The sequence below is a fragment of the Peromyscus eremicus genome, chromosome 5, assembly GCF_949786415.1.
Source record: "Peromyscus eremicus chromosome 5, PerEre_H2_v1, whole genome shotgun sequence".
Lineage (NCBI taxonomy): Eukaryota > Metazoa > Chordata > Mammalia > Rodentia > Cricetidae > Peromyscus > Peromyscus eremicus.
In genome coordinates, this window is record NC_081420.1 from 125,282,228 (window position 1) to 125,294,897 (window position 12,670).

General features: G+C 54.3%; 1 protein-coding gene across 5 annotated transcripts in view; it reads right to left on the minus strand.

The window, feature by feature from the left end:
* Nfix (nuclear factor I X) overlaps nt 1-12,670 on the minus strand; it is a 96,901-nt gene that overhangs the window by 4,385 nt on the left and 79,846 nt on the right. For 3 of the 5 annotated variants that reach the window (XM_059264419.1, XM_059264417.1, XM_059264418.1), the window contains 3 exons: nt 11,855-12,030; nt 6,576-6,723; nt 4,563-4,654 (listed from right to left, as the gene is read on the minus strand). In XM_059264419.1, the coding sequence (XP_059120402.1) occupies nt 4,563-4,654; nt 6,576-6,723; nt 11,855-12,030 (416 nt within the window). The remainder of the gene's footprint in view (nt 1-4,562; nt 4,655-6,575; nt 6,724-11,854; nt 12,031-12,670) is intronic. The other 2 variants (XM_059264421.1, XM_059264420.1) reach the window with 1 other exon arrangement.

Genomic DNA, 12,670 nt, shown 5'->3' on the forward strand with positions numbered 1-12,670 from the left:
GGGGGCAGGGAACCACATGGCTTCAGTTCCTACAGGGGCCAGACCTGGGGGAGGGGGCGAGAGCCCACCCACCCAGCACGATTTGGGGCCTTCAGGGCACCAAACTGGAGAATGAGCCTGAAGCGCCCATTGCTTCCCTAGGACGCCAGCAGGGGGCGCTGCCTTCCCGTGTATAGGGCCCTCCTGGCGGTGAACACTCTGCACACACAGGGTGGACCCCTGTGGTTGGCTGCTTGGCAACGCCCTCCATCAAAGGCTCCACTCTGGTTTCCTGCCCAAGGGAGAGTGGAGGACTTTTCTCCAGACCTACTCCCTTGCTTGGGTATACCTGGCAGTACCTTCACAACAAAATGAGGGTCCCCGATGTCATCTTGGAGCTACGTGTCACAGACTTGTGTCTACAGGACCAGGCAGTGCCAACTACAGAATATACATGCCAGATACTGCCTCATTCCATCCTTGTCCCAAGCCCACACTGATGCCAGGTACACTTGGGATGGGTAACCTTGACCTGCTTGAGGTCAGAGCCCTCAGATGCCGCAAAGGAACTCTAATGCGGGAAGTGGTTAAGAGCCGTGTTCCTCTCTCCTCCTGCATGTGCAGCAGTCATAGGGAGGCGGGGCTGAATGGGAATGCCTGTGCTCTGCCTAGGTGGAGTCCAGCCTGCTAAGTTGGGGTGAAGGCACCAGGTAGCTGGAGTGGCTAACTTCAAAAGAAGCCAGAAATCCAGGCAGAATTTCATGTGAAAATTTCCAATATTTAAAATAGTACTAGAGCCAGGCATGGTGGTGCATGACTTTAATCCCAGGAGGTGGATCTGTCAGCTGGAGGCCAGCCTGGTCTACATAGTGAGTTCCAGGACAACTACAGTTACATTAAAGACACCCATCTCAAGAACAAACAAACAAACAAACAAACAAACAGACTATTGGAAGCCAGATTGGTGGCTTATTCTTGTGATCTCAGCCCTTGGGAGACTGAGGCAGGAGAATTGTTGGGAATTTGAGGACACTCAGGCCTTCACAGTGAGTTCCAGGACAGCCTGGGCTACAGAACGAGACCCTGTCTCAAAAATCAGACACGGGGGCTGGAGAGATGGCTCAGAGGTTAAGAGCACTGACTGCTCTTCCAGAGGTCCTGAGTTCAATTCCCAGCAACCACATGGTGGCTCACAACCACCTGTAATGAGATCTGGTGCCCTCTTCTGGCCTGCAGGGATACATGCAAGCAGAGCACTGTATACATAATAAATAAATAAATTAAAAAAAAATCAGACACACAAAAAATACTATTGGATCCAGGTGTGATGAAACTTGCTGGTAATTCCAACAGCCAGGAGGCTGTGGCAAGGGGATCAAGTTTGAGGCCAGCCTACTACATAGAAAGGTCCTGGTTCAAAAACAAAACAGAAATAGAAAGCCCACCATTATTGGGTTGGGGGTGTGGCCATGCCTAGCATGTTTGAGGCTCTGGGTTCCAACTCTCTCTAAAAAACAAAACCATTAATATTTCAATATTGATCAGCTTGTGCCAGACCCTGTCCCTCGGGCTCTGGTTTGGAACTGCAATAAGCACCCCTGTGAAATGGGGGTGCTAAATACAAGACTTAGCAACAGAGTCAGAGAAGCATAGTGTCTTGCTCCTTTAGTCCCAGCATGCAAGTCATGTGACCAGAATTCAACCCCTAACCTACATAGAAGTGGAAGGCGAGAACTGACTGAATGAAGCCCATATATGCATATTATACACACTCGTGTGTGTACACACACATACACACACACACACACACACACAAATAAAAATAAAGCTTGAGCTTCAAAGATCCTCTAGAATTTTCTTTGGCAAAGGAGTCCTAGATGTGCTGACCAATGAAGTCACGGACAGCATGGTTTATGAGCATGGACGCTTGAAATGTCACTGTGGAATACGGTGTGGAGACTGAACCTAGGCCATCATGAATGTTAGGTGAGTGCTCCTCCACAGAGCTCTCTCTCCAGCCCTAAGATTTTCTCCAGTTAATTTCAATGTACAACGCTGCATGTGGCCAGTGGTCAGGACAACAGAGGGCGCAAAGGATGGACATCTGGACATGTGGGTACTCAGAGTGCCACAGTAAAAGGTGCTGCCCACCAGTGATGCGGACTGCTTGTGGGTGTCAGGCAGGGTGTGCACAGGAGAGCTGCCTCCCTCTCTGGGTTCTCAAGCAGCTGCCCTAAGTCTCACTTGTCCACTGACTAAAAGCCAGGCAAAGGGCCTGCCTGGGAAGCTGAGGTGGAAACCAGGGGGGCCGTCCTCCCAGAGAGAAGTCAGTCAGTCGAGCTCTAGCTCTGGTGTTCTCTGGGACCCAAGGGATGGCTACCATGAGCTCCTACACCACTGCTCCAGGCCAGGGAAGCCACCCTCCTCTGCTTCCCTAACAGACACGGTGTGGGGGGTGGAGGACACATGGGACACGGGGCCCCCACACCAAGGCCCAAACTGGCCCCTTGAAGTTTCCTGTCCTACATAGCTTTACAGTCTCAGGAGAGGGGGCTCCTCAAGGGGTAAAGCCTCCCTCCGGTTTCAGCCCTGGAATGCACTTAGTAGGGCCTCCACAGGTCGTAGGAGCAGGGCTCTGCTGTCAAGCCAGGCTGCCTTTTCTGCTTACCCACTCCCTGCTTCCCAAGCCAGGCCCAAAACTGATTAAAACTAAGTAAAAAGCACTGTTTAGGGAATGATAAAATTGCTAAAATTTTCTTTTCTTTCCTCATTCTATTGTTCTGTCTCCATCTGGTGCTCCAAGGATCAGCTAAAGTCACTGGTTACTGTGGAAACCACTCCCGATTGTCCCCTACAGCCGCCTGCCTGCCCCCAGGCCCAAGGGCTTCTGCTCCGGGGTGTTTAACTTCCTTTTCCCCATGATCCCCAGACACACCTGCCTGGTCAAGGGCCCTGGATCAGGCTGGGATTCCTTTCCCCACCTGCATCATAAGGCAGTGAGGAAGAGAGAGACAATTTGTTTCCCAAACTTGCCTCAAACTCTGACTTGGCCTCAAAACATCCAAGTAAAGTGAGCAGAGAAAGTGAAGAAGGCGAACGGGGAGAGGGGAGGGCGCTTCTCGGCAGCGGCAGGCGAGCAGGCCACAGCGCTGCTGCAGAGCAGGGGTGGCAGGGAGAGGGAGGGAGCATTGGAGCCCCGCTCCGTGCCAGCCCAGAGCTGGGAGGGGAGGCCTGCCTGCTGTCCCTTCCTCTGGCACCCCCTCCCACCTTCTGCCAGCAGGGCTTTCTCGGCCTCCCTGGCACAGAGCAGAGGGGGCTGGCTCCAGACCCTGCTCAGAACCATTGTTTTTCTTCTCAACACCCCCAAGTTCAAGTTCATCTGGGTGTTACATCATGTCTGGTTGCTCCTGGAAACCAGACGGGTCAGACGTGACTCTGGGGGAAGGGGGTGGGAGGCTGGAGGGGGTTGAAGTTCTCTTCTCCTCCCCTCCTCACCACTAGGGAGCTCTGAAGTTTGAAGTTTGGCTAAGTTGTGTGTGTGTGTGTGTGTGTGTGTGTGTGTGTGTGTGTGTATGTGAATGTGTGTGTGTGTTAAAGGAAAAGAAAGAAAAGACCCTTAAAACACACACACACACACACACACACACACACACACACACACACAAAACTTCCATCCACCAACTTTCTCTGGACTGGGGCCTCAGCAGAGGCGGGGCAGGAGCCCACAGAGGTGGCCCTGAGGCTCTGAGCAGGGGTGGATTTCCCAGGGCTGAGGAAGCCGGCAAGGAAGTGTTTTTATAAAATGTACAAAAAGAAGAGTATTTGTGTGCTTTTTCTGAAAGCCCTGGCCCCTAAAGCCGCCCCTGGCCTGTTCCTGAGGTGGGCCCTCCCTATGTTCCAAGGGCCCTGGGTTCTACCTGCTAGTCTCACCCTCTCTAGATAAAGGCACAAGAGAGACATCTATATATGTACATGTGCACGTGCATTCTCAAGGCAGTCTGGGGCCTCATGCTGGAGGGCAAGTTTAGCTTGTCTCCTTCTGGGGGAGTGGGGGTGGTGTCAGTGGAGACCAGGGGCTCTAGCAGCCTGACTTTCCTCCTAATGGGACTTGTGGAGACTTAGGGGAGGGGCCTCCAGGATGGCAGCCAGCCCTGCCCTTGATGCCAGTCTCTGGGCATGCAGCCCACCAGACGTACTTTGCCCCTCCCCCACCTTCGTCCAGCCCACCCAGTGCCAGGGAGACAGGGAAGGCCAAGGCTTCCTTGAGCTTCCTTCCCCGGGCTGGAAGGGTAGGAGGAGATCCAGGAGACAGGACTGCCTTCCTAGTCAGTGCCTCAGACTTCCCTCTTTACTCTACCAGGATGGCCCAGAGGTCTCTAGCCTTGGGTTGCCTTTCCCAGGTCTGGGGCTGTCAGAGCTAATTATCCAATTAGCTGATTAGCAAGGGAGCCTGAGGCTGCCTAGGGAGGCTGCTCAGCTGGGCAGAAGCCTGGGCATGCAACTCACAAGGAACAGCCCTCCCCAGGACCCTGGCTTCTTTGCTCATCCCCAGATGTGCTCTGCCTGCATGGGGCATCTCCTACCTGAGACTGCTGTGGGATGTTCAGAAAGTTGCCGTCCCGGGGTCCGATGCTGACAAACCGGTTGGCAGAGGAGGCGCCTGTCGTTGCGAATGCTGTGGGAGCAGGGGGTGAGGAGAGAGGGAAGACCAGGTCAGACTATGAGGCCCTCCTGGGCACCGCCCTCTAGGGGGCTGAGAAAGACTAGGTGAGACGTGCCGCAGGGTAGGCTGGCAGCAGGAAGGACGAGTGAGGGGCTACAGTTTGGGAGGCCAGGCTGCAAGCCTTTCCGCTCACTGACCAGGAGCACACACATACCCTCCTGCTTCAGCCTGGATCAAGGCTGGGGTGAGGAAGGGCCCTTGAGGCTGCAGCTGAAGTCCCTTGGGCCTACTTCTGCCCCCTACTGAGACGATGGTTAACACTGAGTTCACCAGTAGAGACCCTGGCTTTTCTACTTGCAGAGGGCACAGGTGGGAGCTGGGCAGTCTGGACCAGCCTGTCTGGGCATGGCCCCACTCATCCAGGTCACCTCTCCAGCCCCGCAGCCTCACTGGGGGCTGCACCACTTACCACCTTGGGCTCAGGAACTCACAGGGGTCCAGCGGAGGACTGAGTTAGCAGGGATCACAAAAGAACCCGAGGCCTGGCTGCCTGGTGTGTGCTGTGGCAGAAAGGCTGAGGGCCATGCTGCTCTCTGCCCACCAGTGCATCAGGCCAGGTGACAGAGAAAGAGGCCACAGACAGAGCCCCAAAGCTCAGCCACCTGGGGGAGGGCAGCTGTCCAGTGCCCCAGGGGACAAACGAACCCAACACCCCTGAGCTCTTGTGGAGCATTCAGCTGAACCTAACAGTTGGGAAGCAGTCCCCAGAGGAAAATGGAGTGTCACAGTTCACCTGGGCAGCTCACTCCTGCTGTACACCAGACACATCCAGGCCACGCTCACCAGATTCTTCTCCAGCCTGGCTCCCTCCCCCACTCTGCCCACCTCCAGTGACTGTGATCATGTCTAATGGCATATGCAAATGAGGAGATGACATGGAGGGGGTGGGGGGGCGAGAAGGAGAGACAGAGAGCGCGAACGGACAGGAGCGTTGACATGGGCCACCCTCCCACCCACTGCTGTCCAGTTCCAGCTCAGACTCCTGCCCACCCTGTGCCAGCCCAAGACAGCGCGCCGCCCGCCTTCCGCCTCTCCTGTCCTTCACGTCGGATCTAGCTGGGACCTCTCCACTTAGATTTTTCTTGTCTTCCCTTTGGCAACATTTGTCATTGGATTTAAAGGGGGAAAGACAGGAAGAGAGAGGGAGGAGAGAAAAAAGAGAAATGAAGTAAGCCGGGGCCCAGTGCCCTCCCTTCTCCTTGGAACTTACAACCTGGGAAAGGAATTGAGGGGAGAGAAGGGAAGGGAGGATGGGAAGAGGGGGGGGGAGGAAGAACGAGAAACCAAATGGGAAACTGAGGAAGAAGGGTTGGAAAAGCAGCCTCCTGCATCTTCAGAGGCCCAAGGGCCAGGTGGAGGTGGGGGCACAAGGCAAAAAGAGGATGGTAGTGGCATCACCTTGTGGTCACATTTAGCTTTTTTCGGTGTGTGTAAGGGAACAACGAAACAACAAAAAATTGAAAAACAAAACCAAAAAATCAAAAAAAAAAAAAAAACAAAAAACCAACAACAACAAAAAACAAAAACAAAAGCAGCAATCAGGCATGAAGATGGCATGGCTGTGCCTCCCGCCCCCCCACCCGCGCCAGCACCCCCGGCCCAGTGCCCCACTGCACTCTCCCTCCCGTCCCCCCAGGGGGGCCTGGGCCTGGGCCTGGCTGGGAGCAGTGGGCAGGGCTCATGGGGTGCTGGCTGGCGTAACTGAGGCCCAGAAGGCCGTGGCCGGGGCTCAACCCTGCTCATCCGGTGGGAGGCTCTGAGGCGCTCTGGGTAGGGGCTTTGTTGGGAGGGGCGCTCCTCTTTTTGCAGTGGAGACTGTGTAGATGGGCCAGGGATGCTGGGCGCTGTGGTTTCGGTTTCATCGTCCACTTACAAGGTGATGGAGGAGTCAAGGCGGCGCCGTCTGGGGCCGTGCTGGTGGTTTTGGAATCAGGCATAGGAAGGGGCACAGGTCTGGCCACTGGAGGCGGCGGCGGTAGCAAAAATGACCCCGGGACTTTGCCCTGGCCGCTACCGTTGGGCTGCGAACAACATAAATAGAGTGACGCATGAAGGCACATCACACACAGACACACGCTCCCCTGCGCGGCCGGCCACTTGCTCCTGAGAGCGGGCGCTCCCGTGGAAGATGCAGGAGTGGGAGGGAGGGTCCTTTCCTCTAGGCACAGGATGGAGGAGGTGTAAGGCCTCTATTTGATCTGTTGGGCGTTTCTGTCTCTTTCTTTTTTTCCTCTCTCTTATGAAGTAGTGGGAGGGAAGAAGGGGTTTGTCCGACGGGTGGTTCATCATTTCTTTCTTTCTTTTTCTTTTTTTTTTTTTTTTTTTGAGACGGGGTCTTAATGTGTAGCTCTGGCTGGCTTCAAACTCACCATGTAGACCAGACTAGCCTCAAAAGCACAGAGAGCCACCTGCCTCTGCCTCCCAAGGGCTAGGTTTAAAGGTGTGAGCAACCATACCCGGCTAATTCGTCAATTCTTAAGCAAGATGTTCTAGGTACAGAAATGAACCACCTAGCAATGCACACCACTGCACTTAGAACAGTCATGCTCCTGGAAGACCTGTCCTCATGGCAGGAAAGAGAAGCCAGCTCACCTCCAAGGTCCCAGTGGCACATTCCCTCCACGGGCCTGGCTGGGCTGGCTGACTAGCCAGGACCCACAGGCCTGCCAACATCTACCCCATGGGCAGCCTGGCCCAGGAGGCCATCAGCACCGAGATGCTCACCCTCCATTCTAACTCCAGCAGATCCTGTTCTGAGCCTGCGAACAGTGGGGCGCTGGCCTTTTCTATAAAGATCAGCCAGCGAGGAAAACACGCCATTGGTGGCTCCAGCTTCTGTGCGGTTCTTCAAGAGTGATTCCCTGGATAACACACGCACGCCCTCAGGAGCCAAGGACATTCTGCCACAAGGTTCATTCCTTGTCCTTTGTGCCTCAAACTTGCATTCTCCTCCAGGCCTCATGCCTGATCATGCCTGGGTCAGCTTCAAGGATTCAGAGAAAGTACGCACCACAGGCTCCCCGGCCACAGGAAGGCGCAGTATCCCCGGAGAGACCTGGAACATGCCTCCTGCTGCTTGGGAGGAAGCCCTCAATGCCCACCTGCAGCTCAGGTGCAGGGAGGTCTGGCCCCAGCTCTTCTTTTCCTAGGGAGCAAACTTCAGCCCTTCTGGCCAACTAGGCACAAGTCCTAGGGAGGTCTTTCTCTCTCAGGCTGCCCTTAAACTGGCAATCCTCCTGCCTCGACATCCTGAGTCCTGGAATTATAAGCATGCTCCGCTACACCTGGCTAGTGCTCCTCCTTCTATGAGAGGACAAACCCGGTAAGCCCACCCACCTGATGTCTCCAGCCATCCATCTGTCCTTACTCATCTCATTTGGCCGACATAAGGAGGCTACAGGGGTGGGGGGTGGGGTCGCCTCTCTGCTCTGACAGTGAGTGGCTCAGCTCAGTGCTCTGGGTGTCCGGCAATAGCCTAGACATTGTATTCATGCTGGGTCTGACCTTCCGACTACTCACAAGGGAACGACAGTTCTGCTTCCCATCCTAGAAGGCACCGCAACATCTAGAGACATTTTTGAGGCCTAGAAGATGCCATTGGCATTAAGTGGGTAGTGACAAATCCATATCCTATAGCTCACAGGAAGAAAGCTCTCAGCCTCCACTCAGCTAACAGTACTTACTGTCTCTGGGAAACTGAGGTAAAGGAAGCTTTATTCTACCCATCCAACAGCTGAATCCCGTGGTTCCGTGCAGGGAAGTGGTTTATCCACAGTTACCTGCTACACTGGCCATGCCTGGAGGCAGATCCCTACCTGTCTGACCCAAGAACCTTTGGCAGGCTCATGGGCCTTCTTCCCCAAGTGCAAGTTAGCTCAGATCTCTGGCAAATGTCCCACTGTTTTAGAAGATGCACTCTTCCCAGGGGGCACTCAAGGCCCCTGTACCCCCACATCCCTTCTTTTCTGCTGGGTAGTTCCCATTCTGAGCTCCTTGGACTTTCAAACTGAGGCTGAGGGCAAGGTAAGAGTGTAGACTTGCTCACCACAGAGTGCCCGGCCTGAAGCTCCTTCCTGTGCCCCTCGAGGCCTGCTCTGAAGGCATTACACACACAGGTACCAGCCAGACTCTGAATCATACTAGTCTCTCACTGTCCTATACTTCTTGGACACCCTTGGCCCTTCGTCAGAGTCATGGGAGCAGCTGTCCCCCAGCTCCAGCATGTCAGCAGACTCATGGAGCACTCAAGTCCTCCAGCCTAAGCAGGACCGCACTGTCCTGCAGTTCGACTCCTTCTGTCGTCATGTGGGTTCCAGGGGTCAAACTTAGGTCATCAAACTTGTGTGGTAAGTACTTTACAACATCTGATCCTCCTGCCTCCACCTCCCCAATGATGGGATTACAGGTGTGCACTGCCATGCCTACCTCCACTCCGGCCACACCTGACCCAGAGCTCACCAGCCTTTATCCCTAATGACCTATCAGATCTGACACACTATTCCCTACATGGCTTCTTCTACCACCCTGCACACCCTCAGGACGATAGTTCAGAAGCATCTGGCTAAAGAAACCCACGGCTGCCCAGCATCCCTATCTGTGACCCGGACTGGAGTCTTCTGTGCTAGGTACCCTTTTAGAGAGTGACTCTTTGGTTCTAGGCAGCATTAGGACCAAAGAGCAAGTTTTCCAGCTCTGCAGGGATGTCAGTGAGAGCCTCTCTCCTCATGTCTATGGTCTGTCTGGCTCCCATCCCATGTTTCCCTCAGACAGGAAATGGAGCAGTCCCACAGACCACAGCCTCATGGCTTCCCTCTGAGTTCTGGGCAGCTACGACACAGCATGGAGGCCTCTGCCTCCTCCACGGCCTGTCTCCTGCAAGAGTGTCTAAAAGGAACCCCACCTGATGGGGCCAGTCACAGCTTTCATCAGGCCTGGGGCATCAGAGCTTTGGCTGGGATACAAGTCAAGGTATTAAAATATCAAAGTCTGTGGCTCTGCATTACCTTAGGAGCTGAGGCGGGACCAAAAGGAGTCTATGAACTGGCCCAGCATATCACTGCCTCCCTGAGTCATTATCCCCAGCGGGCCCACAGCTTCACCACGCCCCTTTGGCTGTCCCTTCTCTAGCTCGGAGACACTGCTGGTCAGAACCCTTCCTCCTGCCCTTTGTGCCCCCCTAAGTGCTCTCTCCCTGTGACCCTCAAAACAAGTGCCCTAGACTGGGGTAGAAGGATGAAATATGAGGGTGCCTGGGAGCCCTCTGTAATATCTGTAATATCTGTAATTTCCCCTCTATGGCTGAAAAGCTGGTCTGTAATCTGGGATTCTTGAGGTGCTTAGTGGGGTGTTCCTCCAGACTCCAGGTCGGTGGTTCTTAAAGTGGGTGCTCTGGCCGCAGTCCAGGAGCAGGATCTTGGTAGACACTTGGGTTCTTAGGCTCCACCTTTGCTGGAACAAGCCGAAGGCTGAGGCCTCTGAGTGACTCTTTATATACACTAAGTCTGGGGTCTGCCGCTCTACGGTGGCCAGGGGGGCCCAGCACAGCCTCTTCTCCAGCATGAGTGGTCTCTCTTCAGAAGCCCCGTGGGCCCCTGCAGCACAGCCTTTCTCTCAGTTGCAGCTCACACAGGAAACCTTAAGAGGATTCCCTACTCCCCGTGGTTAGTTACACTCAGCGAAGTGTCTACTTACATCTGTCTGCAGTCTCAGGGAATAAGTACCTGTCTTGAGAAAATAACTCTAGGCCAAGTGAATGTTCCATGTTACACGTTAGGTCACAGGTGAGGCTCGGAACCCAGCCCGCAGGAGGCAGAGGCCAACTGATTCTTTCTTCAGGGTCCTGTGGTGAGAGATGTCTCCAAGCCTGGCTGCCTCTGAGGTGAAAAGGCAGACTAGGCAGCATCCCTCTGGAGTCTGCTCTATCTCTGAAGTGGCAATCAGGGTCAGTTCTACCCTTCCATTCCCCTAAGATAGGCAGCGTTTATTCAGAGGCGGGAAGGTCACCAGTGTGCTAAGGAACTGGAGAATCGCAAGAGAAGCCCTTGTGGGATAAAGTAGGAGGATGAGGACAGCAGATGGGCGGGGTGGGAGCAAGCCAGAGCAAAGAGGACCAGACCCAGGACGGACAGAGAGCCCAGCCCATGTACTCCAGAACCAGCAAACGCCCATTCTTCCCAGAGCACATCGAGGCACCCTACCCGCTGAACAACAGAGGGCCGCTGCTGCTCCCCCTGAACCGCCTCTGGTGTGGACTTCCAGAACACCTCTCCCAACTTGCTTTCTAACCTCTTTGAACACCCTCCCATTGGCTTCTCACAGCCAGGCTACCTGCACTCACGCTGCTGGGCTGCAGAACTCTCCAGAGGTCTGGACAACCATATTCCATCTCAAGGGACCCCTAGAGACTGAGCATGTCCTGCTAGCATCTCTGGCAAGTTATCTTCCTGGATAATTCCTTTGCTGAGCACCTTGAGTTTGGACCAGGCCCTGGGGCTGGCTCATGGAAAAGGAATCCACAGGGAACCCTTCTGATCCACAGGGCTTTGCTCTAGAACCATAACAGTGCAGGAGCCTTTGGTACGAATCCTGGCATAGGAATCTTCACACAAGCATCACGTGGGGCCCACTGAGAGTGGGAGACAGATTTGATGCCCATGACTAAGAAGGAGAAGGTACCCCCTGGCATCTGTTAGGTGAGGGCCGAGGATGCCTCCTGTGGAGTCCAGGGCAGCCTCACACCACAGATAATAAACAGCCCAAATGTCAACAGTAATGAGCCAGACAAACTCAGGTCCACAATCTGCCAAATCCTTGACCCCCTAGATTTTAGAAAGGTGGAGGTCCAAGGCCTGATTGGACAAATTACAGGCTCATTCCTGCTGGGAACCAAGGGTCAACAGGAAGGGCAAGGAGCCCCTGAAGGAAGGGTTGGGCAGCTGCCCTACCTCTCCAGTCCCTAGTACTCAGACCCTGGCCCCAAACCCACTAAAATTGTTCACAAGGTAGAGTCTATGGGCTACATCGACTCCATGTACGCTCCTGACTTTTGGCCCTTTCTTCATGAGCCCTTAGACAGACAGAAGGACAATCAGACGGACAGACGGACAGACAAATCTATGAGGCTATGAGGCCTCCTGTGCCCTCTGGACTCACCTGTCCAGTGGCCTGACCCGAGCCGTCAGAGCACACAAACTGCACAAACTCCTTCAACGAGTCCTGCCCGTGGTGGTGGTGGTAGCGGATGGTTGGGTGTGTAAAATACGGGCTCGACTGCTGGATGATGGACGTGGAGGGGAAGTGCAGGGCTGACGCTGTGGCCCGGGGGCTCCCTGTGTGCACAGAGGCAGGAGACAGGAAAGGTTGTCAGGGTAACCACGGAGGAAAGAAAGATGCCGCAGCGGACAGGCTGCGGATCCCGGGGAAGAGGCAGAATGGGGCAGAAGCACTGTGCCAGGCACAAAACCCCTCAGTCATCTAAATGAAAAACCATTGAAATGCAATAAAAAAATAAACTGGCAGACTACTACCTGAAGGCCAGCTGCTTGCTTCTATAAATAACATTTGACTGGAGCTGGGGGCGGACGTAGTTGAGGCAGGTGAGCAGTATGCTACAAGTGTAGGGCTGGATGTTATCTGTTCAAAATTGCTAGGAAGGTACTTGTCTGGTTTGTTTGTTCGTGGAGATGGGGTTTCTTGCAGCCCAGGCTGAACTTTATGACCCTGAGCCCCTCCTGCTCATCTTGTCTCTTGGACTGCGAGTGTTCATCTGCTGTCTGTGCTGTTTGTTTTGGTTGGTTGGTTTCCTTCGGTTTCCGTCAATGCTGAGGTCTGAACTAGGGGTCCACACGCCCGTCAAGCTTTCTGCCATATCTGCTTGTCATAAGCTTTGCTCTTTTTTGTTTTTTGAGACAGAGTCACACAGCCTCAAATTCTTGATCCTCCTGCCTCAGCCTCCCATTTGCTGGGATT